At 41.9% G+C, this 27,722-nt stretch overlaps 2 protein-coding genes across 2 annotated transcripts; one reads left to right on the forward strand and one right to left on the reverse strand.

Annotated features, from left to right (window-relative positions):
• The first annotated feature begins 6,956 nt into the window (after nucleotides 1-6,956).
• Nucleotides 6,957-19,190, forward strand: LOC109044372 (beta-1,4-glucuronyltransferase 1). The gene is made up of 4 exons (XM_019062079.2): nucleotides 6,957-10,460; nucleotides 10,963-11,244; nucleotides 15,363-15,488; nucleotides 16,849-19,190. The coding sequence occupies exons 1-4, from the start codon at nucleotides 9,720-9,722 to the stop codon at nucleotides 17,056-17,058; spliced, it is 1,359 nt and encodes a 452-aa protein (XP_018917624.2). The 5' UTR covers nucleotides 6,957-9,719; the 3' UTR covers nucleotides 17,059-19,190.
• A 4,445-nt stretch (nucleotides 19,191-23,635) lies between these two features.
• Nucleotides 23,636-27,231, reverse strand: LOC109044201 (uncharacterized). The gene is made up of 2 exons (XM_019061781.2): nucleotides 27,133-27,231; nucleotides 23,636-24,213 (listed from the first exon to the last, which is right to left on the reverse strand). The coding sequence occupies exons 1-2, from the start codon at nucleotides 27,200-27,202 to the stop codon at nucleotides 23,747-23,749; spliced, it is 537 nt and encodes a 178-aa protein (XP_018917326.2). The 5' UTR covers nucleotides 27,203-27,231; the 3' UTR covers nucleotides 23,636-23,746.
• Between the last annotated feature and the right edge of the window lie 491 nt (nucleotides 27,232-27,722).

Genomic DNA, 27,722 nt, shown 5'->3' on the forward strand with positions numbered 1-27,722 from the left:
GCGCTCTTTTTTCACGAGAGCGAAAAAAGCTGGAATTTAGAATTAAAGAATTTGGACTAGAATTTATTTTAAAAATTTATTTAAAATTTTATTTATTAAAAATAAATTCTCACATCAAAGGTTAAATACTGAAGAAGAACACTGAGCGGCGAGCGGTGTGTTAATAATCGCTCAATGCCTTGCGGCTAGGCCACATACTGCCGCACTGGAAAAAAAAAAAGAAAAAAAAAAAAGAAAAAAAAAAAACTTAATTGGATCAAGAGTCCAGACTCTTAAAAACATCGACAAGAAAAAATACTCTGGATTCAATCGGATTTTCGCTTAAATCAAGAACCAAGCCTCTTAATTTGAGCGGATTTCCTTTTGATTTAAGCTTAAATCTGATTGAATCAAGAGTCCTTATTCTTGTCAATGTTTTCAAGAGTCTGGACTCTAGATCCAATGTGTTTTTTTTCCCGGTGCGTGCCAAGGAAAAACGCCGTATCAACTTTTAGGCGTTGCCAAATTTCCTTTGAAAAAACACGAATTTCATGATAAACTCATGAATATTTTCCCTCCTATTTTTCAGATAATTTTGCTCTCCATTCCACCGAAAAGTCCTGAAAATTACAAGGGAAAATTTTCAGAAAAAAGTCGTAAATTTGGATGGTTTCTCATGGAAGAGATGAATTAAGAACGGAAATTTTGAAACACCGCGATGGAGATACGTGGTTTCGCACTTCAGTCGGTGCGATGCGGACATCCGAAAAATTTTAAAAAGTCGCATCAAGTCTCCGTCACTGCCGACCAACGCGTTTGTCGATCGAATCAATTGTAGGTAGTATGAGCAGGGAGTCAAAACGCCTTCAATTTTTTGAAGGCAATACGACCATCCGTCGAGGTTGTACAGCTGTATCAAGGCGCCGTAGCCATCGCGTCCCATTGTTCATCGTTACAGATGAATATTAGTTGAGAGAGGCCAGTCATAATGCCTTCAATTTTATTCATATATATTTTTGGAGACGACGATTCTCCATTTGCGACGTTGCAGACTTCCTTAGATATTTTATTTTTCTTTCGAGAAGCTGGTCAACATGTAACATAAATTCTCCATGATTTTTCGTATTCGATAGAAGAATATTTGGTTCAAAATTTAAAGTCGTTAATTTGGATTTTTTCTCATGGAATTGATGAATTAACAACGGAGAATTTGAGACACCGCTATGGAGATACGTGGTTTCCCACTTCAGTCGGTGCGATACGGACATCCGAAAAAGTTTAAAAAGTTGCATCAAGTCCCCGTCACCGCCGACCAACGGGTTTATCGATCGAATCAACTGGAGGTAGTATGAGCAGGGAGTCAAAACGCCTTCAATTTTTTGAACGCAATACGGACATCCGTCGAGGTTGTGCAGTTGTATCAAGGCGCTGTAGCCATCGCGTCCCATTGTTCATCGTTACAGATGAATATTAGTTGAGAGAGGCCAGTCATAATGTCTTCAATTTTATTCATACATATTTTTGGGCGAAATGGGAGACGACGTTTCTCCATTTGCGACGTTGCAGACTTCCTTAGAAATTTTATTTATCTTGCGAGAAGCTGGTCAACCTAAATCTGAAATTCTCCATGATTTTTCGTATTCGATAGAAGAAGATTTGGTTCAAAATTTAAAGTCGTAAATTTGGATTGTTTCTCATGGAAAGGATGAATTGAGAACGGAAATTTAGAAACACCGCGATGGAGATACGTGGTTTCGCACTTCAGTCGGTGCGATACGGACATCCATCAAGTTTAAAAAGTTGCATCAAGTCCCCGTCACCGCCGATCAACGCGTTTGTCGATCGAATCAACTACAGGGAGTAAGAGCAGGGAGTCAAAACGCCTTCAATTTTTTGAAGGCAATACGACCATCCGTCGAGGTTGTATAGTTGTATCAAGGCGCCGTAGCAAACGCGTCCCATTGCTTAACGTTACAGACGAATATAAGTTGAGAGAGGCCAGTCGTAATGCCTTCAATTATAATCGTACACTTTTTGGGGCAAAATGAGAGACGACGTTACTCCATTTGTGACGTTGCAGACTTCCTTAGATATTTTATTTTTCTTTCGAGAAGCTGGTCAACATGTAACATAAATTCTCCATGATTTTTCGTATTCGATAGCAGAAGATTTGGTTCAAAAGAGCGACGCCAAAAACGACCGTTTTTTGGCACCATTTGGGCCAGCGGGGATTTCTCTGAAACCGGGCCCAAACGATACCGTATGATACCCTAAAACTCTGGTTAAAATTTTAGCTTGAGTTTACGCACGGTTTTTGAGAAATGAGGGGGCAAAGTTGCCAAATCGCCATCATTCTGGACATCATTCTATAGTAAAAAGACGGGAAAAATGGACGAAAAAGTTACACCTTTGATGGGTTTCGCTTGTGAATGTTCTTACTCGGCCCCCGTGCATATAGCTGTGTACAGTTTCAAAAATTTTGGTCGCACAGTGGCCCAAAATGGGGAGAAATCGTCGACAAATCATTATTCTTTGTCAAATTTTTAAAAATGGAAATAAAATTGTCGGTCTGCTGTAGTTTTCATGGCTAACAATGTTCTTATGGGTCCTCAATGCATGAAATTGTGTTCAGCTTCACAAATTTACATTACATCACATTACAACTTTGCCCCCTCATTTCTCAAAAACCGTGCGTATACTCAAGCTAAAATTTTAACCAGAGTTTTAGGGTATCGTAAGGTATCGTTTGGGCCCGGTTTCAGAAAAATCCCCGCTGGCCCAAATTGTGCCATTCTTGGCGTCGCTCTTTCCTCAGAAATTAGCATTTTATCGAAGAAAATAGGCAACTCTTGAATGTTCATACGGCGTTTTTCCCTGAGCCCGCGTCCCACGATCAAATTAACCCATCAAATACTCATCAAATGCAAGATGGCGACTGCTTTTCGCGCAAGTCCGCTATCAAAAGTTAGCGGGCCGTCAAATGTTGATTAACCCGCCATCTTGCATTTGATAAGTGTTTGATGAAATCATTTGATCGTGGGACACGGGCTTATGCACGACAGCATACCTCAGTTCGGGTTGAGCCCGACAGGTTGCAGCGAGAGCGTTTGAAGGCGCCACGATCGCCTTGGCCGCCGCGCGCCGCACCGCGCCGCGCCGGGTGCATTGATTCGTATTGGATTCGTATCATTTTCGCACGTGCTATTATTATTTTTGTTGTTGATGGTGTTGTAGTTGTCTTTGTTAGTTGTGGGGATGGGGGTAGGGGCCATAGGCGACTTTTGCACCCTCGGGCACCCCTCCGGCTTCGACAAGCTGGTGATCACTTGTGGGCTCAGCTTCCCAGGTTGTTGGCCACTCTGTTTCAATCTGCAACAAAGGGAAAAATCCGATTAGATTTCTGGATTTTTTACAATGTCCTATTTTCTGTGATTTCTAGGGATAAACTCACGAATCTCAGGTGTAAAATTCTCTAATTATTACCTAAATACATACATACATATGAGTCGCTTATACAGCGCTCTTTGGCGCTTTACGACGCCTAATCGCCACAAAGCTCGGTCTTCCCACAGGTCATCAGGAAGTTGGCACTCCCTCATCTCACTCAACACCCCCTGTCGCCAACCTCTCACTGGGCGTCCCCTACGTCTCCTGGAGGAACCCAATCAAGCATCTTTTTTGGCAGCCTCTCTTCAGTCATCCTATTGACATGACCATACCAGACAAGCTGTCATGGTCATGACGTCGAACACGATGTCATTTTCGACTTCCATTATCTGACGCACTCTATCATTACGGACTCGATCTCTCCTAGAAATTCCTGCCGACCTTCTCCAGAAATCTATCTCCGTTGCTCTTAGCATATCCTGTGTCCGTTTCTTCAGCTGCCAAACTTCACATCCCCATTTAACATCGCTATAGCCTTCCTTGCTAAGGTGTTCCTTTCCTTTCCTACCTACCTACGGGTGGAAATTTCCCCACTTTTCGGAAAAAAAGGAAAACCCTTAGTGTCCTCTCTTTTTCGTCTAGATCTTTTCCAAAAAAACTAATAATGTTACGTTTTTTTTTTTTTTTTAATTAATCCTTTAGAGTAGCCAATTTTATCTGATTTTCTCAGGTTGAAAGCCCTGGCTCCCTCTCGTTCTCCTCCTTTGTTTTGGAAAATTATACACCAGAATTCAGGATGAATATTTATATTTCACCATTTGCCAAATTAAGTGAGTGTATAACGAGTGTTTTACCGCATTTCTTTTATGTAAATTTACTTTTCCTGCAAGTAAGACGGTGCGAGTCCTCAAGTGAAAAAACACGCTCGCTCAGTCGTTTTTTTAACAAAGGCAAATTTCGAGCGAAGATTCTAGGATCTCGGGAATCGTCAAAATTCTGGGATTCCCTAACAATTTAAGGAAAGGTGCAGTTCGCACGTAAAATTGGATGATGGATTTAAAATCGCCTCAGACTTAGCTTTTGAGGGACAAGAAATAGAGGGAACACTTCCCTGGTAAAAATTGGCAGTAGAATCTGTGTTCCAAAATACCATAGACCTACAGCCGGCTGTAAGATTTCCAATAGCTTCTACAGCCGGCTACACAATTTCTCATAGCCTTTTATAGCCGATGGCGACTAAGCAACAGCCTGGCGATAAAGTGTATGCTAAACGTCACTAATTACGGATGCTAGGACTTGGTGAGTATTTGGACTACCGCTCTATTTTTGGGCCGCAGTACCTTGATTTAATTTGCGAGGAAAGCTCTGTTCTTTTGAAGGATGCCTGACATTCCTAATATGTTGGAGCGCCTTCAATTTCGTATAATACTGTGCAATACCTCTGGTGTGAAATAGTTGCTTCAAGCGCCGCGGTACGCTGCGACGCGCCGCGGCGCGGCGGGCGGGCAGCCAGCGCTGAACGCGCATTGGCGCCTGCACACCTAACAGGGATACTTCACGCATTGCGCAATGTGTGAAGTATCCCTGTTAGGTTTGTAGGCGCCGGAGCACCGCCGCTCCGCTTTGTGTTAGGCTCTAATATTTAATCTCGCGGTGTCAGCGTTTTTCAACTCATGACTTTGGAAGGTTTGCACACTCTCTATGGATTATTCTCATTTTAATTGATGAAAAAAATATGTAGTAAAAGAAAAAATAATATGCATTTTGTAAATATTAAGGTGATTTCGTACAAACTTAAAGATTTACAAAGCACAAGAATGTCTACTCAATTTATAGCCTTTTACAGCCAATGGCGAAAAAGCAACAGCCAGGCGATAAGGTGTAAAGCCCGGCGATAGGAACTATAGCCCGGCTGTATAATTTTTTATCGCTTCATGTAGCCCGGCCGTATGATTTTTGCCACTTTCTACAGCCAGCTATATGATTTTCTATTGCCCTCTTCAGTCGGCTATAAGAACTCCTATGGTATTTTAAAACGCAGCTCCTATCGCCAATTTTTATCAGGGTTCCATGGGAGGTTTTCCCCGAATTTTTAGCTTTTCGATACCGTGAATGTACCCCCGAAAATAAGCGTAGATAAAATATCAAATCATTAAGCTAACGAAATGACAAAAATTCGATTAAAATGACAGAAAAGTTAAAAAACGCTACGTTTTCTTTACAAACATAGATCGGAGCGCCTCCAGCACCTTGAAACAACTATTCGTACTCTTTGGTGGTGCAGGTTGCATGTACATAATACTGAAGGCGCTCTGGCTGTTTTTGCCCGCACACCAGAATTCTGCTTTTATAAACTAGCATTGAATTGTTGAATTGATGGACACGAGATGAAAAACTGAGCGAGGAGGGTGGAGAGGCATCTTTAGAGCGGGTTGGAGATATCTAAGTCCCATAAACTTCCCGCCTTAAGAGACAGCACCTTTCATTAATCGAGTTAAGAGAGAAACCAAACACGCAATTTGGCCTGGAACGGCGCCCTTTAGAGAGAAATGATGACGAGGACTTGAGATGAAAAGGAGAAGCCCTCGGCGCGGCAGTCGGCATGTAACACATATTAGCGCCTACAAGACTGCACAAATACTTCACGCCTTGCATCAACCACAGTGCGGTCACTGCGGTCAGCGTAAAACGGATAGCGCCTGCAAGAATGCATGAATACTTCACGCATTGCGCCAAAGACAGTGCGGTCAGTGTGAAACGCTTAGCGCCTACAAGACTGCGTGAATTCTTCACGCATTGCGTCAAACACAGTGCAGTCTGCGCGGCGCGGCGCGGCGGCGGAAGTTAAAATCATTAAACTACATCTATGTTTGTTCTTTCATAATTTGTTCGTTCATTTCTTATGAATGGTTATGGTATGGTTCTGTTACGGAAACATTTTACATCTAACTTTTCACTAGATGCGCCGTAATATATGGGCTAAAAGTCACTTTGGCCCCTAAAAAATCTTCAATGGCGCCTAAAAATCGGGCGTGATGCGCCACATGGCTCCTAAAACTCAAAGGTGAGTTTCGAACACTGGAAGTGAAACACAAATCAACACAAATTTTGTGCTGATTTTGGTGCACTTTGCGGTGAATTTTGCGCAAGAAACAATGAAGGGACCCTCAATTGCGACGTTACGTTGGTACTCACCACTCCTTTTTTATTGAATTTCTTTAAGAAAACAATCTGGCATTTTCTTTTGAACCAAAATGGTTATTTTGTGTTTTACTTCCCGTATCAACCAAACTTTTGTGTTGAAATCTCTTCGTCATTCGAACTCGGGACGAATCCCACGAAACGGCCCGTGCACGGAGACGAGGCCTTATTCGCAGCCAAAATCGATTCTCCCATACTCGCACTACTTACAGCCCTCCCTTCCACAGGAAATGAGGGACTCTCGATCTATCGATGCGACACTATCGACATATCGAAACCCGAGCGGGTGATAGGCGCCGAGCGAGCCTGCGCACCCTGGACAGGCGCCTAATCGATTATTCAAATGGACATCCGCATTGGCATTGCCCCCGCGCCTGCCGTTTGAGGTTAGTCACTTGTTTATACACTCCGTCCGGCGGAGGTCCGTGCTCCCACCCTCGCGATGCAGTAATGCGCTCGGATCTCAGCGGGGCTACGCTCTGCCTCGGGGCTAGGTAACAGGATTCGACACCCATGGATTAATAGTTTAATAGTTGAAGATTAATAGTTTAATAGTTAATAGTTAATAGTTACTCGATTAATAGTTTGGTATCTAATGGAAGTATGTCTTGTTTCGTTTGTGGGCTTGTGTACATCAGGAAAGGGATATAGAGCAAGGGAAATAATAATAGGATATTATCTAGTTCAAGTAATTTTTTAATGTGCGGTTTAAGTTATTTAGTTTGTGCGGAGGAAAATGCACTTCCAAACTGCAGTCTCGAAGAGACTCGCCGTGATATCCGGGTTCGTTGGTGAAATTCGAATTTGGTGTGGACTGCACTCTTATCTGATGTCCGGGCCGTTCAGTGTAATTCGGATCGTGTGATTGCGTTTCCACTGTACGAGTGCCGATTTCGACCGACTTCGTGTCAAACTTTCGAGAGTTTGATCAGATTTATGACGGTTTTGAAAAACTATCCTCGAAACTTTGTCGTCGCATTTTTTCGTCGACGAGGAAAAATTACGATGAAAAAATTGATCAATTTTCGACATTTCTCGAGTGAAGTTTTCTGCGATTTTGCGATTCAGTTGGTGAAATCTCTAGGGTCGTCACACCTTTGCTATAGCTGCGATAATAACCGATCCAGGAATTATTCTTGATGTGCATTCTCGAAACTTTGTCGTCGCGACTATTTCGTTGACGAGGAAAAATTACGATGAAAAAATTGATCAATTTTCAACATAGGTATCTCGAGTGAAGTTTTCGCGGTTTTGCGATACAGTTGGTGAAATCTCCAGGGTCGTCACACCTTTGCTATAGCTGCAATAATAACCGACCCAGGAATTATTCTTGATGTGCACCTGATTCAAATTCCTTCATATTCCGCGTCGTTAAATTCAGTGCTGTCCGGGTCTGCAACCACAGATAACTTGGGCTGAATCGACTGATCTCGGAGATTGTGTGATAGTCTTGCTCCTTGCTTACTTTAAACTCCTCTTTTGCTTTTAATTTACTTGTTTACTTTAATAATTTACTTTAATGCAAGTCTCTAAATCTGATTCGAACCACGACCTTAATCGGATACTCGCATGCCATAAATATCCTTACGTGCATGACCTGCTTCCCCCTCCGCAAATGATGTTGGCAACACTGTGACAGACATTTTCCCAGAGGCATACCCACGTAGAATCTATTCTATTAGAGAAAATGATTCCAAAATACAAAGATCTATGTCAGTATTTGTTTCAAACACTAAAAATAATTTAAAAAATAAGCGTTCACTATCAACATTAAATTATTAACATTCGTTTAAAGCCCTCATTTCCGTGAAAAATAGATCCTATAAATCATTTCGTAGCACCGCCAAGGAGCCGATCCCTCTCGTAACGCACTCTGCACATGCCAATTTTTTGAGCCATGATGAAAAAAGGAAAATAAAATGATTCAAAACACTCGTTAAACTGAACCGCAGAACAACTGCGTGTGCGGGGCCTTTTTGTGGAATCTGTGATATGAAAGAACTTCTTCGTTGGTTCTGAAAGAATCTATGCATTCGTGATACAATCGTTTCCTTTGCCCTGTGATATTTTGTGATAAAGTTACTTCGAATTGTTATCACTTTGTTGTTCGTTAAAATTCTACCAGTAAAGTGTGTTATATTTTGTCTGTCTCTTCTTCGAGCAACACTAGTGAGCGAATCAAGGACTTGTGAAAAATAGTGTTCATTCGACAATCACTACATCGAAAAAGCACATTGCGTCAACTTCTACTCACTTTGGATGTGATTGGAAATTATATCCTGCTTTGCAACATACCTTTTTGAAATTTAATTACTTTTCGACGTGCACTCTAACTTGAGGCAAGAGTTCACTGACATGACACGATTATTTAATCACTTGCGATTTATGCACATACGATTCAGACCGACCTCAACTCCGAGTCAAGTCATGCAAATACATCAGATCATACCCTGAGAGGCTGAGACCATTATTCCATCAAGAAATCTCACGAATAAAACTGTGAATCTGTCAATATATTTTAGATCTAACTTACACTTTTTCAACATACCTCAAATTAGCGTGTAATGCCGTAAAAATCATCACCAGGTTTCGATATTTTCAAGATCGTGAATGATCATATTTCAAAAATTCATTTGAATTTAAGCGATATGAGATTGCCGCACAAGATTTTGAAGACGATTTTTGCGACCATGTCAGAAAAAAAAGCTCCGTTCAATCGTTGAGCTCCAAAAATATTCAAGCGATTAAGCACAACTCACCGCTGTTCTGAGTTTGCAAAATCATAAATTTGCAGGCTTGCACACTCTTAAAGGTTTGAAATGGCTAAATTTGACAGCTATGTTCACTCAAATGGGGTCGAAAAATTTAACACCACCACGAACAAACTACAGACGTTCAGACGAATCTTCGTCGGTAAGCTATCGGTGCAGCTCTTACAATAAATCAATGCACCCCCATAAAGCCGCTTTTATTGGATCGATCGGAATCGATCCTCCCACAAACCATCGGGCAGATTACACCGTCTGATCTCCCCCTCCACTCCCGCCAACCTCTTACTGAACGTCCACGCCGCCTTCTTCCAGGAGGAACCCAATCAATTTGCGATTTAATTTCAATATCTCCGATGCACCGTGCCACCTAACCGCACCGAGATGGCCCAAATCAAGCTGTACCAGATCCGCCTCTCCCGGCTCAAGTGCTTCGCCGTCATGCTCGGCGTGATCACGATCGTCGTCCTCCTCCAGCTCTCGGCGCTCTGCAAGCTCGTCTGGTTCCGCGGGACGCTCTTCTGCTGGCTCCGCGGCGCCGACCCGCCGCTGCGTCGCGACGCCGGGCTCCGCCCACCCCGCCCCGCCAAGTTCCGCCCGGGCGCCTTCCTCCGGAACCGGACGGCCGACGACCACCCCCACTGCCGCTTCCGCTACGACCTCTCGTCTTCGGCCACCCCCGAACTGAACGTCTCGCTGAGCCCGGAGCTGGGGGACCGCTACCGGGTCGTCTACAACGTCATCGAGAGTGGCGCCGCGTGGGGCGACGGCGACCGCGTCACGCTCTGCTCGCACGTGACGCCCGAGTTCGCGGCGCACGTGGCCGAGCTCGTCACGCGCTGGGAGGGTCCGCTCAGCATCGCCGCCTTCGTGCCGGACCGCGACGCCGCGGACCTCGTGTGCGCCTTCCGGACGATGTGTCGGTGTCTCGAGGATATGTCGAGGGTGAGTCTTCATCTCGTCTTCCCCAAGGACGCCCCGCCGAAGTTCGCGCCCTGCGGCCGTCGCGACGGGTGCCTGCTCCGACGCCAGGGGCTCACTTTCAGGGCCCGCAACAAGATGACGTACCCCGTCAACGTGGCCAGGAATGCGGCCCGGTTCGGGGCCTTCACTCGATTCATACTGGTAAGTTCGGAAGTTCAAAAAAGAGAAAGAGGAGAAGGTGCATCAGTGTAGTTTTTGAAAAAATTGAGATATATCAATGATTTCAAGTGAAACTAGTGTTAATGCATATTTTGTGAAAAATTCACTCCCAAATTCTACTTTTTAAGTACTGAAAAGTCAGTATGAACTTTCTCTCCGCCTTAAGGCTCCATGTAATTTCGAAACTTCAAACACGTATTTCTCGAAATAGCAAAAACTGCACTTATGTACTGGAAAAAACGCATTGGATCTAGAGTCCAGACTCTTGAAAACATTGACAAGAAAAAATACTCTTGATTCAATCGGATTTTTGCTTGAATCAAAAAGAAATCCGCTTAAATTAAGAGGCTTGGTTCTTGATTTAAGCTAGATTCTGATTGAATCAAGAGTACTTTTTCTTGTCGATGTTTTTAAAAGTCTGGACTCTATAGGTCTAATGTGTTTTTTTTTTCAAGTGCGCTGTCATCGTTTCTTTGCTCGGCAGGTGAGCGACGTGGAGCTGTACCCGAGCGGAGGCCTGGAGTCCGGCTTCGTGCGTTGGATAACGAAGTTGGGGAGTTGGGAGCTGGGCCGCGTGGTCTTCGTCGTGCCCGTCTTCGAGGTGGACGAGCGGTCCCCCGTGCCCGGCACCAAGAGCCGCCTCCTCGCCCTGCACCAGGAGGAGCGGGCCGTCTACTTCCACAAGTGGATCTGCGCCCATTGCCAGAAGTTCCCCGGCATCGAGAAGTGGCTCAAACGACCCGACGCCGGCTACGGGGTCGTCCAGGTAACGTCTCGCCAAGAACCATCCACAGAGCTGATTATTGAAATGGAGATGTTGCATGTGTGAGGAATTTGCGATTTGACTGTTGATTCTTGTGTAAAAGTTCGCGAGAAACACGATGGTGCCACTGGTTTTCTCTGAAATCAACTCCCAAGCTCAGAAAAAGCTCTCGAGTTGAAGCTAAAATGGAGGGGATATCCCACGCTATCCTGAGAGTCCACCTCTACATCAAGACAAACTCTCCATGCAAAGATAGGGAGCAAATACATTGACAAGGCTGCCACTTTATTTGGGGACTCCAAAACTGAAAAAACGGCAACCCTGCTAAAATGTATTTGTTCCCTATCTTTGCATGGAAAGTTTGTCTTGATGTAGAAGGTGGACTCTCAGGATAGCGTGGAATATCCCCTCCATTTTGGCCTACACTTGAGAGCTTTTTTTGAGCTTGGGAGATGATTTCAGAGAAAACCGGTGGCACCATCGTGTTTCTCGCAAACTTTTACATCAGAATCAACAGTCAAATCGCAAATTCTTCACACATGCAACATCTCCATTGATAGGCAAAGCGGTAGAAACAGTGGGCTGATTGTCGAAATTGATTGACAAAACTGAAGAAAAAGAAGAGGAAAGGAATATGGAGGGACCCTATTCGTGGAAGCGGGCGATTGCAATGGACAAACAAGGTAGATAGTTAATAGACTAACTAACGGTAACCCACGGGAGACCCTATAGTTAGTCCATCATTTTACCCCTAAGTCTATAGGAACCACCCACCTAAATCAGTAGGATAGCTCCATGCTCCTGTGTCTTCTTTGCCTATCGCTTCGTCTTTCAATTTTAATAATCAGTCCGCAGAAAAGCAAATGATATATGGAGCTTTCCTATCGGCTGAAGTGGGTGGTTACAATGGATAAAAAGGAGGAAAGTATTACACTACCTAACGGCAGCTCATAAGAGACCCTGTAGTCCCTGGTAAAAATTGGCGATAAGAGCTGCGTTTCAAAATACCATAGGAATTCTTATAGCCGGCTAAAGAAGGCTACAGAAAATCATATAGCCGGCTGTAGAATGCGGAGAAAATCATACGGCCGGGCTATACGAAGCGATACAAAATTATGCAGCTGGGCTATATTTCCTATCGCCGGGCTTTATACTTTATCGCCTGGCTGTTGCTTTTTCGCCATCGATTATAAAAGGCTATAAGAAATTGTGTAGAAATTCGTGTGCTTTGGAAATCATTAAGTTTGATACGGAACCACCTTGATATTTACAAAACACACATTATATTTTCCTTTAATACATATTTTTTTTCATCAATTAAAATGAGAATAATCCATACAGGATGTGCAAAAATTTCAAAATCATGAGTTGAATAACGCTGACTCCGCCAGATGAAATATTAGAGCCTAACATAAAGCGGAGCGGCGCGGCGCGGCGACGCACTGGCGCCTACAAATCTAACAGGGATACTTCAAGCATTGCGCAACGCGTGAAGTATCCCTGTTAGGTTTGTAGGCGCCAATGCGCGTTCCGCGCTGGCTGCCCGCCTGCCGCGCCGCAGCGTGCCACGGCGCTTGAAGCAACTATTTCACACCAGAGGTATTGCACAGTATCATACGAAACTGAAGGCGCTCTAATATATTAGTAATGGCAGGCATCCATCAAAAGTACGGAGCTTTCCTCGCAAAATAAATCAAGATACTACGGCCCAAAAAGAGAGAAGTATTCCAAAAACTCATTAAGTCCTAGCATCCGTAATTAGTAACGTTTAGCATACACTTTATCGCCTGGCTATTGCTTAATCGCTATCTGCTATAAAAGGCTATAAGAAATTGTGTAGCCGGCTATAGAAGCTATTGGAAATCTTACAGCCGGCTGTAGGTCTATGGTATTTTGGAACGAAGATTCTACTGCCAATTTTTACCAGGGAGTTACTCCCTCATCCCCCTCAGTTTAAACCACCCGTTTCAATCACTATAATCACTCGGTTTTCCATTTGTGCGTCACCTTGGTCTGTCACTTTGTCTATCAATTTTAATAATCAGCCCGCAGAGACAACGTGTCTTAGAAACTCAGATCTTACAGTCTGAGCCATCTAATTGCGAGTGAAACAAAAGATCAATTTTGAAGTCAGCTCTAATTTTTGCGGAAAGATGATTCATGAGCAACTTTCTGGGCAAAAAATACGCAAAATGATGACCGAATCGTAAATGGCGAGGTGAGCTCTTCGCTACGTTACTTTTTTCATAGTTTTATCAGGTTACGATTGCTAAACTAATGAATCGGACGTATTTATGCTAGAGGGAACTATGTAGCACGGAGGCCCTATGCACACAGTTTCTTATGGCATGTATTGCGTAGCTGCTTAAATCTGTGGTCATCACGAGTAGCAGGAACGGATCCAGCAATTTGGCAACACCGGATTTCCTCCTTTGTAAATAATCGATTCTTACCGGAGCACCTGGCCCCTCAAAGAATTGATACATGTCCATTGGTTTAAATGCAGGCAAAACGATGTTGCCAATTTGCTGGATCCGCCAATGATCTTCAGGCGAATCTGAACATTGTCTTCCGAGAGTAACTTTTACACTGTAGGGAAAATAGAAGTGCGGGGCCTTTAAAATCTATACTGTATAACAGATTTGAGTGATAAATGACACGTGGATGAAATGAATTTTGCAATTTATGAACCACAATATCTGGATCAGTTCAGAAACGACGTGTGTACCATTCGTTCCCCGACGCAGTTGAGTGGCTCTTACGGATGGGCTAGATTTTTTAGCGCCATATTGCAAAACGTGGTTCAAAAGGTTAAGCCGATTCTGTTTTTTGTTCATGTAAATTGGGTAGAAATCATTTTTCCACCTCAGCCGAGCTCGAAATTCAAATGTGTCGTAAGCTTCACGCATTCGGCCGTGCTGAGGAAAAACGCTGTATGAGCCTTCAGGTGTTGCCAAATTTCCTTCACTTCGACAAATCACTAATTTTTAGGCAAAAGGAATATTTTCCCTCCAATGTCTCAAACAATTTTGTTTGCACTTTGATCTAAAGTGTCTGAAGTGTCAGGGGAAAATATTCATTTCTTTTCTCAAAAATATACATCGGAGGAACCTTTACGACTCTTGTATGTTCATACGGCGCACAGTGGGTCAAGTCAATCAGAGGGGTCGAACCTGAAACTTTTGACCACAACTGCAAATTTTGATGTTTACTTCGTCACATTTAAGACTAAAAGAGGTGCTTCCTGAAGAAATTTTCAAGGGAAACCGACGGAACCACTTTTATAACCTCAAAGTTTTGTATGAACGGAGTTATAAGCGTTTAAAATCTCCAAATTTTGTCCGACCTCTCCTAATCACTCGATCCATTGTGCGGCGTTCTTCCTCAGGCCTTATTGTCTCCACGGGACGTTTTCATGGGATTTGTCCCAAGTTCGAATCGCAGGAATGAAACTTCTGGGATTTTTCCCAGTTACCGTCTCCACGGGACGGGGCTCATACAGTCCTGCGACTAGTTTGCGCGGGAAGATAAATTAGTTAAAGTCGAGTATTTAACCGGGATTAAAATAATAATTGCACTCAATTGACGATTAGACACATTATTTTAAGTAAACAAACATCAACAATGTAGTAATGAATAAAATATCGCACAATTCGTTTTCACTGCTTCTTCTTCTCTCAGTGGGTCCTAGGGGCCCTTGTAAAAATAAAATGCACTTGGTGCGTTCGGAGTGCACTCAACGTACCAAGTGTGTAGTGTGAGAGTGCATGGGTGCGCTTCGAGTGCACTCGGGGTGCACTCGAGGTGCACTCGAGGTGCGTCCGTGGTGCCTCTGGAGTGTGTCCAAATCCACCGACGGATTACAATACTTGGTACTGGGGAAAATATTGATTAACTCAATATTTTTCCCAACTTCGTGAGTGGGATTTTTCCCTGGGACAAATCTCGTGAAACGGCTCGTGGAGACAAGGCCTTAGCACTTCAGTATTATATTCCACCTTGAAACACATCTTTCGACCCTGTCACTTCATTTCTCTACACTTCAAATGAATACCTTTCAATACAAGCATAGTCTCTATTTTTACATAATGGTGTATATATTTATTGCTGAATGATTCCAGGCGCTTCTGATCAGTAAGCGTGAGTATCCGTTTCATCGATGGGAGCCAATTTTCATCGGGACGCACGCAGATCCTCTGTACAGCGAAAGCCTAACTTGGGAAGGCAGACAAGATAAAATGACTCAGGTGAGCAGTTCGCAATAAGTAAGCACATCCTTTTGAAGTTCATTATTTTTGGGCAACGAATCACTGAAAAAAAAGTTCGGTAAATCCGAACTAGTTAGGATCATATGGAACCAGGTTTTGTTCGGTACACACAACCGAATTATTCGGTCTGTTCAACCGAATTATTCGGTCTGTTCAACCGAATTATTCGGTCTGTTCAACCGAATTATTCGGTTTGTGCGACCGAACCAAAATAAATTCTTACAGTTCAAAGGACCGAACAGTTCGGCTGAGCAGGACCGAATAATTCGGTCGTGGTTCCATATGATCCTAATTAGTTCGGATTTACCGAACTTTTTTTTTCAGTGTAGCTAAACAATGAAAGTATTCGTTGAGTAATGCGCTTTGCACTGAAAAAAAAATTATCGGGATATTATTTTGACTTAAAGCGTAGCTTCTTTACGACATTTTTTTTTTTTTTTTTTTTTTAAACTTGAAGTCAGTTTTTTGGACATTCGAATTGGATCCGGCTTGAGTACCTGTATGTAGGAAGAGCACGGATATGTCAAAATATGAAGCTCTTTGGGCCCAAAAGAATAGCCAACTTTTGAGGACGGAAAATGTCACTGCCAATCCTCGGATTCCAATGTCAAACCAAAATGGCCAAGAATATTCATGCATGAGCGTTCTTCCGCAAAAGAAAGTTAATGTAAGTAAAAACTAAGTAAAATACGTGCTTAACCGACAACGGATCCTAATAATTGTAATGATAAATCACTCTGGATAATTTGAATTCATAGATTAGCTGCCCTTTTGGGCCCCTAAGAGCTCCATCACCTAATCTCTAAATGGACCGTGTTTAACAGAAAGGAACTAACAATTAGCATTTTCTTAAATTGTGACTTTTGTGCGTTTCTATTCAACTCGTTCACATACGCACTGGAAAAAAAAAACACATTGGATCTAGAGTCCAGACTCTTAAAAACATCGACGAGAACTGATTGACGAGAACTGATCGACTGATCAAGAACCAAGCCTCTTAATTTAAGCGGATATCGTTTTGATTCAAGCAAAAATCCGATTGAATCAAGAGTATTTTTTCTTATCAATGTTTTCAAGAGTCTGGACTCTAGATCCAATGTGTTTTTTTTCCAGTGCGTACGTATTTCTGCCAAATAGAACTATGTGCATTATGACGTGAGCCCTGTTATGCGTGTAATCTCATAAGCCTCAGGGCTCGTGTCTCAATGCACATAGTTCCGTTTGGCAGAAATAAGTCCATACGTACTATCCAGTTGTCCAATGTCAGTGAAACCCCACACTGTCCCTAAGATTCTCATTCTTTGCTGGTAGATGCAACGTACTTGTATACTTGTTTCAGATGCATTTGATGTGTCTTATGAGCTATCGGTTTGTCATTCTGGATGGTGCCTTCCTCACACATTCGCCCGGTATCAAGCGGAAGTTTGAGTCTGGCATCGAACGAAGGCTGAAACTTCAGTACGAGCATCAAAATTACCTGCAGTACAACAGGATCGTGAAAGAGGCCTCAAAAGAATACGGTGTGAATGAAAAATGCCGAATTCACTGAGCGCTCCGCTTTCATTTCGACACATCATCGAGACATCGCACTAGAAAATGTAATCGCTTTTCCCAAGGAGCATTTTTCGTCGGAAAGATCGCGATATTTTGAAATTGAGTTGCAATTGTTTCACGATTTTTTGGCGGTAAAATCACTAGGTATCAAACCGAGTTTGAATGTCTGAGCCAAACGCAACAGTGCGGCCAGCGCGAAACGCGTAGCGCCTACAAGACTGCGCGGATACTTCACGCATTGCGCGTACGGACTGTGGTATTCGTGCAATGCGTGAAGTATCCTCCGTGGTGTACGCGCAATGCGAGAAGTATCCATGCAGTCTTGTAGGCGCTAACACACGTTCCGGTCGTTCCGCGCTGGCTGCACAGGGGTGTTTGGATCTAATATTCAAACTCGCGGAAGCAGAGTTTTTCAACTCATGATTTTGAAATGTTTATGCACTTGGTATGGATTATTGTCATTTGGAATGATAATGTAAGTAAAATGCAACTAAATTCCTCTCTTTTTTCACGTGTTTATTAACGCACACGAGAAAAGTTCCACCTAGCTACATGAGAGGATTTCCAGGGCTAGAGATAAAAGAATAAAGAAAGGAGACGCGGAAGGGAGGAAAGACCCAGGTAGCATTTTTCAACGGAAAAATCGCGATAATTATACATTAAGTTGCGATTTTTTAAAACTTTTTTGGCGATAAAGTTGCTAGAATTATCAACGTCAGAGTGATCATCCGCGATCTTGTCGCAATTTTTTCGCATTAAAATTGCGGTCGATACAGTCGAAATTTTATCTGAATTTATTAAGATTTTTTGTTCGACAGGTAATACTGCGATGAATCGCCGTCAATAAAATCGTGATTTTATTGCAAATTTATGCGGTAAAATCGCAGTTTTTCATCCGATAATATTGCAACAAGTCGACATCGATAAAATTGCGATACATTCGTCCATCGAATCGCAACTCACGCATCGCGATCACTGCTATCTGGGATATGTAGATGGAGCGAAAGGGCTGTAACAAACATTTTGAAAAATTGAGTTTTTTTACATTTTCAATTAGCCTAGAAAAGGCTTCATAGTGTGCAAATATAGGCCAAATTAATTGTTTAATGATATCTAGCCGCAGACCAAAGGATGCATAGTTTCAAAATCGCGAATTGTATCACGTCTGAAGTGATAGGGCCTAAATCTTGATGATAGGGAAGATTAAGCCATTATTCGCTCAGTCGTCACACAGTGGATCGAGTAAATGGGAGGGGTCGGACAAATTGTGGAAACTTTAAACGCTTATAACTCCTTTGTTTACGAAACTTTGAGGTTCTGGCAGTGGTGACATTGGTTTCCCCGTGAAATTTTCTCCGAGAGGCACCCCTTGAAACTAAAAAAGTGAATTAAACATCAAAATTCGCAGTTTTAGTCAAAAATTTCATGCGCAACCTCTCTGATTGGCTCGATCCACTGTGCGTCAGTGCTGCACGGATACCTAATCCTTCCCCGTTAATGTACCTTCGGTACCTAGCTTTTAAGCTCCGTGATAAATTCTCGATCCAACGAACAAGTGCCATGAATGGTGATCTATTATCAATATCTGTACGACTTCAAACTAAGAAAGTAAAGACTGGAAAACACCAATGAATGTAGGTCGCACAATGGCATAATACCGATACGCGACCTTCCAACTCTGGGAGATAAAGCGAACAATAGAATTGACATTTGTTTTTTGACAATGAAAGCAAGCGTTGGAGCGTATTTATTTCACTACCCTCGACCGCAAACAGCATCATACATTTAATTACGTCCGTAGTGCAACTTTAGGTTTTTTTCTTGAAATTTCCTGTTTGGTACCTTGAGAAGCATATAACTTCTAAAAATATTCATATACAAACTGAATATTTGTAATTTTTAGGGTTGAAGAGAAAAATTAATTGTTCACGAAACCCTAGGTTTGATAGTATTGTAAATAAACTTTTTATAAACACCAAATAGCTGAATCACGAAACCCTCCAATTTTTACTGTTACCTATCGTGTGATATTTTAATTTTTTATTGGCAGGAAAACTATCGGTTTAGTCATTATTAAATTGTTTCAATTGCAACGTATACAATAAAATTAGTTATTGTTAGAACTGATATGGTTTCTTCTTGTTCTTCTTGTTCTTATTTTTTTTATTTTTTCTTTTTATTTTTTTTTTTTTAAAATCCCTTCTCCTCATATTCTTTGAATACTCTCAGATATATCGAACCCCTTTAGAAAACTGAGCCAGAAATCGTATTTTTGTTCTCAGAAAGGTCACTAATTTAATCGAAACCTCCTAAGTGCATTGTATCGTTACAAATGGAATTCAGAAATTTTCACGGTTGATGTATATACAACAATTAGCCTGCGCTGGATTTATATTACTCGTTTGCCTCGTCTCATCCATAAGCGGATCCAAGGAGGGGGAGGTGTTAGGGAGCCTCCCCCCCCCCCCCCCCGAAAAAAAGGAGGGAAAGAAGGAAGGAACGTGCGGAATGTTCGGAATGTCTGGATCCGCCTATGGTCTCATCTCCGAGTACCTCAAATTTTACCTCTGAAGTAAATGGGATGTAATGCGCAAAGCGCCCCCCCCCCCTGCTCTGTTTGCTGTATTTACTGTAATGTTAATAAAAATAAATAATAAAAAAACGAGAAGAAAAATCCAACATGAATATGTTGGAAAGGAGTGCCGAATAACTGAAATATTGGATACATACCTACTATTTTCACGTCTTTGCTATTTGTATCAATTGGAACTTTTTACTAAATTTGGGAGAAAATATTGATGCATGAACGTTGAATGTAAATTAATTTTAAAAATTCCGTAGAATTATCTTGATTATAATCTGATATGCGGAATTTACGCGCAACCGCGATTTGGACAGCTGCCGTGCATCGAAATCGCGTTAAGTTAATCTCTTTGGATTTCGAACTGTACCCAACTTCTCTCTTATTCGGCCGATTTTTATAAATGAGGCCTCTTTTTATTTTTATTTTGACGGAGAGTGAGGAAACACTCGCGAAATAGACGGAAAACAATTTTTGTGAAAATTTGGTGGATCCTGGCGTCACGGTGAGTAGTTGACGGCGCTACACATCGCCGGCAACACGGCGTCTTTTATTGCCTTGCTCGAAACCGGACACCCAAAGCGAAATCGGGAGATAACTGCAGTGGTTTAAGTGGATTTCTGCAGGAGCACATGGTATAATGAGTCACGTGAGGCTCATCACAGATTGCACTTACAGCGCAAGACGCTCATTGGCTAGAAATTTTTGGCGGGAAAGAAGCTTTTAAAGTTGAGTCCTCCGAGCGTGGTAAAGCTTACATGAGTTTTCTGTCGAATGAAATAATACGGTTTTGACAGGAAAATATTTTCAAGGGTTTCCAATTAGCAGTTCATTCGGTTTTTTGGTAAAAGACCATCAGGGCTTGACAGTATAACGGTTCAAAGACAAAAAACAGGTCCGAGGAAAAATATATTTGGACGGCCCGTTGCGTTGAAAAGCACTGGTTGATCGGTGTGCTGCACTATGGTACATCCGAGTGATTGCAAAAAGCGAGCCCTACTAGCACGCTTAAAAAACCCAAATAGCGCAGATTCATTAGCGGATCCAGCAAATTGGCAACATTGTCTTTTCTCCATTTAAACCTATGGAAATGTATCGATTCTTGGTGGGGCCAGGTGTTCCTACAAGAATCGATTATTAAGCATAGGTTTAAATAGAGGAAATCTGGTGTTGAAAAATTGCTGGATCCGCTTCTGGATTTCAATAGATGAGCCCCGCTAAAAATGATGAGTAGGCTACTCAGAATTTGCCGACTCACATTGGTAGAATTTCCTACTTATATGAGTAGAAATCCTACTCATATCACTAGAATATTCTACTCATAAGAGTAGAAAACTTCAACTCGTATGAATTCAATTTTTTTCATTTTTCAGAAGAGGTGTTTTTGACCAGGAGACACCGACATAACATATAAATTTGAAAAATAAGAACATTTTGTTCTTAAAATGTTTTGATGCGGTGACTAGTTTCTGAGATATCGGACACGGTAGATTCAACGCTGAACTCATGTGTGTTGAAATCTCTACTGCTGTGATAGCGAAGAGAGCCGTAAGTGCAAAAATGAAGTTCTGAGAAAACGGGCTCAGAAGCTTCTGACCGGAACATTTTATTGAAAGAAGCCTCCATTCTTTGTCAAATTGCCACTAATCGTCCGGAAGACTCCTAGAAATCGTATGGATGATTAAAAACCGACTGATTTTATTTCCATTATGCAAAAAGGTATTTTTCATTTTCATGCTAGGTTACTGTTAGGCAAGACAGCCGCAAGTGCTATCTTCTGCATGCTTTCGTGGTTGAATTTTGGACGCACAACAAACACAGTTTCAGGTTAGAAATTGGCAGAAGAGGGCGGCACTTTACTGTAAAGCACTGTTTTCATTGGCTCTCATGCACCTGTCGCTGTCTTGAAAAAACTATGTCATTTTTTGAGCACTTACAGCTTTCTTATACGTCTCGTTTTCATTGAAGTAGGATGAATTTTGCTGTTTAAGCTGTCTCAGTAATTTCATCTAGAAGAGTTTAGACGAATTTTGAAGAAAACTCGATTTCGAAAATTTTGCACTTACGGCTCTCTTCGCTATCACGGCAGTCTAGTCATATGAGTTGGAATCTCTAGTCATATGAGTCGGCGAAAAGTGAATAGAGAAATTCTGCTCATGGGTGTTCAATTCTATACACATAAGTTGAAATTCTATTCATCTGAGTTGGAATTCTACTCATATGAATTGAAATTCTATATTCATATGACTTTATTTTCTACTCATTTGTACTCACCATTATTGGCAGGGAGGACGTTTTTGAGGGTGATGGTAACGGCCAACCATCTCGCGAGGACAGAGAGGATCTACCAACATGCAAATGGACGTATTTCTATCAAACAGACCTATGTGCAGGTGAGAAATATAGGGTGTGCTCTAGAAAGCTGCATAAAGGAACAATGTAAAAGAGGGCGTGATTCCTTTTGAAGATTGGAAAAGCGGGATATTACATTCTATCAAACAGACCTATGTGCCAACTGGACGTATTTCTATCAAACGGAAGTAAGCGCCAATTTGAGTTCCTTGTGAGGAATTTAGAATGCCGGATAGCGCGTTCTGTCACTGTCAAACGGACCTAAGCGCCATGGAAAAGCATTGCGAGTATAGGACGGAATAAGCCGAATACGTCCAACTGAATGCGGGATTCATGAGCCGCGGGCATGGGATGAGAGCGTTATGGACAGGGCTCATGAGTTAAAGCGCCCCGACGACGATCCCCCGTTGCGCCTTTGCTTTTTCATTGCCGCTGACGTCACTGGCGCTTTATTATTCCCATTCACTCTTATGGCCAGAGAACTAACGAGCACACCTCACCTGGCATATTTCTCACCTCCACATAGGTCTGTTTGGTAGAAATACGTCCAAATGTATCAGGTAGCAATATTTCCAAACTAGGGGGCCGTGCCCCCTGACCGCTACGCGGCCCAACCCCCGGGAGGGCGCCTTGCGCCCTCAGGCCCGCTTCGCGGGCCCTATACGCATATGTATAGGCGAAAATGTTCTTCCATCTTAATACACCATTTTGTGTTCGAGCTGCATCGATTTCAAAATTATTGACGTAACACTCAGATTTGTAAATGATGAGGAATAGCTGGATGTACATACTTTTACAGTCCACTTACTGGATAAATTTCCATTTATTATGTTACTTTTAAATACTTAATTAAAAAAAAAAATCGGATTTCGACCGTTAAGAGTTAATAATATTTGGTCCGTCCCGACGCGACGCAGTGCCTGCCTTCTCACTTTGTATCTGCTGTTTATCTGCCGTAAATATTAATAGAAATCCAGCAATCAAGTGAATTGACCAATGCTACAAATCGAAGCCGGAAGAATGCAGGAAAAATTGAGTTAAACCTTATACCTTGGACCTTGAACCTTGAACCCTGAGCGATGCACAGTTCCTCAACTCTTCGAATGAGGAGCCCTTCACGAGATTTTCCATTGTTTTATTGTTCATTCGAGTCACTCAGGTAGAATCCCACACCTTGACGTTTCTAGCGGAAACGACATATCTCTCACGCTGTTAACATTGGACTTGTGTGACACGAGCTTTAAAAGCTCTACAACATAAAAAGTTCGGGGTTTTATAATTTTTGGCGCATCTATGTCTACTACAGATGACATACATATGAAGATCATCCTTATCGGTCCGGCAGTTCGTCAGAAATAGTGCTTCCAAGATTTTGCTTGTAGCTGTATAATATAGAAGACTAGAAATTATTTTCTTGACTTTTCAAGCGGATTCACGTAAATTGAATTTACGGGAGGGGCGGGGCCAGTGGCGTGGCGTGCTTTGCGATATATCGATTGGCATGCCGTTTAAACCTATGGAAAAGGATCGATAAATAGGGTGTTCGCAGCGAACACCTTAATAATCGATTCTTTACCGTAGGTGTAAATGACATAACAATCGATATATCGCAAAGCACGCCACGCCACTGGGCGGGGCGGAGAAATGAAAAGAGGTAGATGGATGTAATTTCTAAGATTACAATATTTTATGTTAAATAGGTTACACTACATACTACCATTATTCCGACACACTGCACTCTCCACATATATTATTTTCCATATCCTCCAATTCCTCCAATTCCTCCATTTCCTCCATTTCCTCCATTTCCTGTATATCCTCCATTGCCTCCAACTCCTGGAGATACATACGTCGTTTTCGTGTCTCCGTTGTTCCTATTGTACATGTAAGGTGCTGCTCCGCCTTGCGAAATTGCTCCGCTGCCACTAGTGATTACATTCATACTACTTGAGTTATCCCGAGAACTCGTATTCGTGTTGTCATTATTAGAATAGCTCGTATTACTGGACTCGGAACTGTTCATTGCATTATACCCAGTGCCGTTGGGAGTATTAACATTGTTTGAGCGGGTGCCCGAGGCATTTTCAGCCGTGGTTGTCGTGTCCGTCGGAAACGCCCCGACCGTCACGAGTGCTGCCACAACCAGCGTCAGAACAGACCAACCCGACACATACATCGTCAGCAGCGAGATATCCAGCAAAACCAATGTTTGTTTCTCTGGAACATGAATAAGCAAAAAACGTACTTCGACGGTGTAGGTAAGTCTGGAATCGCATAACTCGGTTAGAGACGTCGCAGGCTTCCTGTCATACATTATTTTTCAAACGGGAAACTACCATAGGCGGATCCAGCGATTTGGCAACACCGGATTGCTTCCATTTAAACCTATGCTAAATAATCGATTCTTGTCAGAGCACGTGGCCCCTTCAAATATCGATACATTTCCATAGATTTAAATGGAGAAAAGACAATGTTGCCTATTTGCTGGATCCGCCAATGGAAACTACTCAACGGCAATTCTTTAAAATCGCCGTGATTTTTCTTCTCTATGCGAAGAAAATTCTGCAAAAACCTCGAGGAATGATGTCGATTTGTTCTCTTTTAAAATTATAACATAGAGGCGGGGGATTTTCAGACACTGCAAACGAATTATGCGATTGCCGACTTGCACCGTTGACTTGCATATTACCCAAGTAGCATTTTACAACGGAAAAATCGCGATATTTTGAAATTAAGTTGCCATTTTTTGGCTATAAAACCCATAGGATCATCAACATTTGAGCGCGATTATCCTCTTCTTGTCGCAATTTTGTCTCTAAAAATCGCGTTCGGTGAAATCGAAATCTTATCTCCATTTTTTGACCGATAATGTTGCTATAAATCGCCGTCGCTAAAACCGCGGTTTTATCGCAAAATAATGTATGCGATGAAATCACGATTGCTCGCAATTTTTTATCCGATAATATTGCAATAATTCGACGTCGATGAAATCATGATACATTCTCCGATCAAACCGCAACTTATTACGATCATTGTTACTTGTTACGCTTTTACGAGGGTCATTCCTTAAAGTAAGGTTTCATCATCACTATTACCTAAGCTCTCTGATTCCCTATATTTCTCACTTTTTGTCACGGTACATCCTACCGTTCTACAGGAGCAATGGACCACTAGACAAGGTACGAATTTCAGCATTCTGATACATGTTTCTCAACCAAAATTTCACGTAAAACACGATGCACACAACGAAAATTACAAAAATCAACTTCTTACGAAGCTATTTAGTGATTCTTGATGCGTGAATTCAAACCACCCGCTCATGAAAACTCAATGCTCTACGTGATTCACATCGCTCATAAACGTTATCATGAACGTCTCTGCGATAAAAAAATCTGGCAACTTCAATCTTGACACTTTGGCTCAGCTATAGCAAATTACTTATAGTTTGAAAAACACATGGTGGGAAATGAACATTGCTCGATTGAGATGATTGCTGAAACCGTTGTAGTGCGCGATTTGACTCAAGTAGAGCTTTGAGTTTCTTGTGAGCGGGCAGTTCAAATTCCCCGTAACCAATGAGAAATAAAAATGTTAATAGCTTCGTTAGGAGTTGTTTTCAGTAATTTTCGCTGCGCGAATCGTGTTCTACGTGAAATTTTGGTTAAGATGCATGAATCAGAATGCTTAAATTCGTACCTTGTCTAGTGGTCCATTACCATTATTTTTACGACTATCGACGGGCGACAATGGACCACTAGACAAGGTACGAATTTCAGCATTCTGATACACGTTTCTTAACTAAAATTTCACGTAGAACACGATGCGCACATAGAAAATTACCGAAATTAACTCCTTACTAAGATATTTGATGATTCTTGATGTGTGAATTCAAACCACCCGCTCATTAAAACTCAATGCTCTACGTGATTCACATCGCGCTCTAAACGTTATCATGACAGTCTCTGCGATGTAAAAATCTGGCAACCTTAATCTTGACGCTTTGGCTCAGCTGTAGCAAATAGCTTATAGTTTGAACAACACATGGTGGAAAATGAACATTGCTCGATTGAGAGGCTTGCTGAAACCGTTGTAGTGCGCGATTTGACTCGCGTAGGGCTCTGAGTTTCTTGTGAGCGGGCAGTTCAAATTCCTTGTAGCCAATGTGAAATAAAAACATTAATATCTTTGTTAGGAGTTGGTTTCAGTAATTTTCGTTGTAAGAATCGTGTTTTACGTGAAATTCTGATTAAGAAACATGTATCAGATTGCTTAAATTCGTACCTTGTCTAGTGGTCCATTCCTAGATAAGTCCTCTCTATTGAAATTGTGGAAATAGGACCCAATTTTTTTAATTTTACTTGATGCAATTGTAAATTTTTCGAGGTTACAGGGGGGGGGGGGGGCTGTCAAAAAACCGCAAATTTAGCGTTACTAATTTAGGGAAGGCTCCCATGTGGCAAATAATATATTGTATCGAAGTAATATATATAGGTACAATAATCGGAAATGTTTTTGTAAACCCACGGATTACAAAAACGTTGAGTGATCAGCGGAGTTTCACAGTAGGTATATGTATTTTTCTGAAAATTAAAGAAGTTCTAGGAGGAGGAGATTAAAGTATAATCGGCCGATGAAATAAGTGAAAAAAAGGAGCGTGCACACTTCACCGTAAACGTGACATTTAAGGCGTAGCATTGTAGAAGGTGAATTTTTGCAAACTCTGCGAATGAAATAGACAACTTTGATAAAGAATTTGAATCGAGGAATACCCCGTCTTTTATGAAAGTTTGGTATTAGAAAACGACACAAGTAAGAGGTAAATTTTGGTGACGTAGTTTATTTCCTCCGCTGGACTATGTTGAATTCATTGCCAATGGTGTTAAGAGCTAATCTTTCTTTAAAAATGTAGGGCACTTTTCTGCCATCTCGGAAATGAGCTTTTCGCTGTATAATCGCCTCAACATTCCATTCTACTATTCTACAACACGACTCTAGTGGCGAGTTGAATATGAATCGCGCTCGCTATGAGTTGACCACTGAAAAGAAAAAAAGAAGGAGAAAAGAAATGTTTCCGAACATTTCAGTTTTCTTCATAAGCCAATTGATAGTAACAGAATTTCAATAGTGTTTACTTACCAGCAAGAGACACCAAAACCACTAATCTGCTTCTTGAATTTCCCTTCTTTATATAGGGGGCGTTTATCATCGGCTTTGTTAAAGTTAATGAAACGATGGTTACCTAAGTGCGTCCGAGAAGAGATAGATCCGTGCAACCATGAACTACATTCCTTTTAGTATTATCTCGTGGCATTGTTCCTCTTTCTGACCCTGGAGACATGCATTCTTCGGAACTGCCCGCCCCTCCCCCTTCTCCATTCTTCAAGATTTGCAGAGATAGGTACTTAAAATTCGAAGGAAAAAGTCAATGCAAAATTTTAGCACTTAAGGCAATCGAATGCTAGTGCTCCCATTTCCCGGAACTAGTTCCGAATTTCGGAAATTTTGAGATTCTCCTGAATTTTTCCCGGAGCTTTTGAAATTCCCGAAAGGTTCCGGATCTTTTGAATTTTTCGAATCTTTTGAAAAAATCTAAAAAGAACCCCGGAACTTTTGACGGTCATTGAATGGGAGAAATTGAAACAAAAAAGTTCCGAATTCCGGAACTTACGACGGTCAAGGAATAAGATCATTGTCAAACGCTCTTGAAAACATTACGAAAAGCTGCA

Source organism: Bemisia tabaci, chromosome 10, assembly GCF_918797505.1.
Source record: "Bemisia tabaci chromosome 10, PGI_BMITA_v3".
NCBI classification, from domain to species: domain Eukaryota; kingdom Metazoa; phylum Arthropoda; class Insecta; order Hemiptera; family Aleyrodidae; genus Bemisia; species Bemisia tabaci.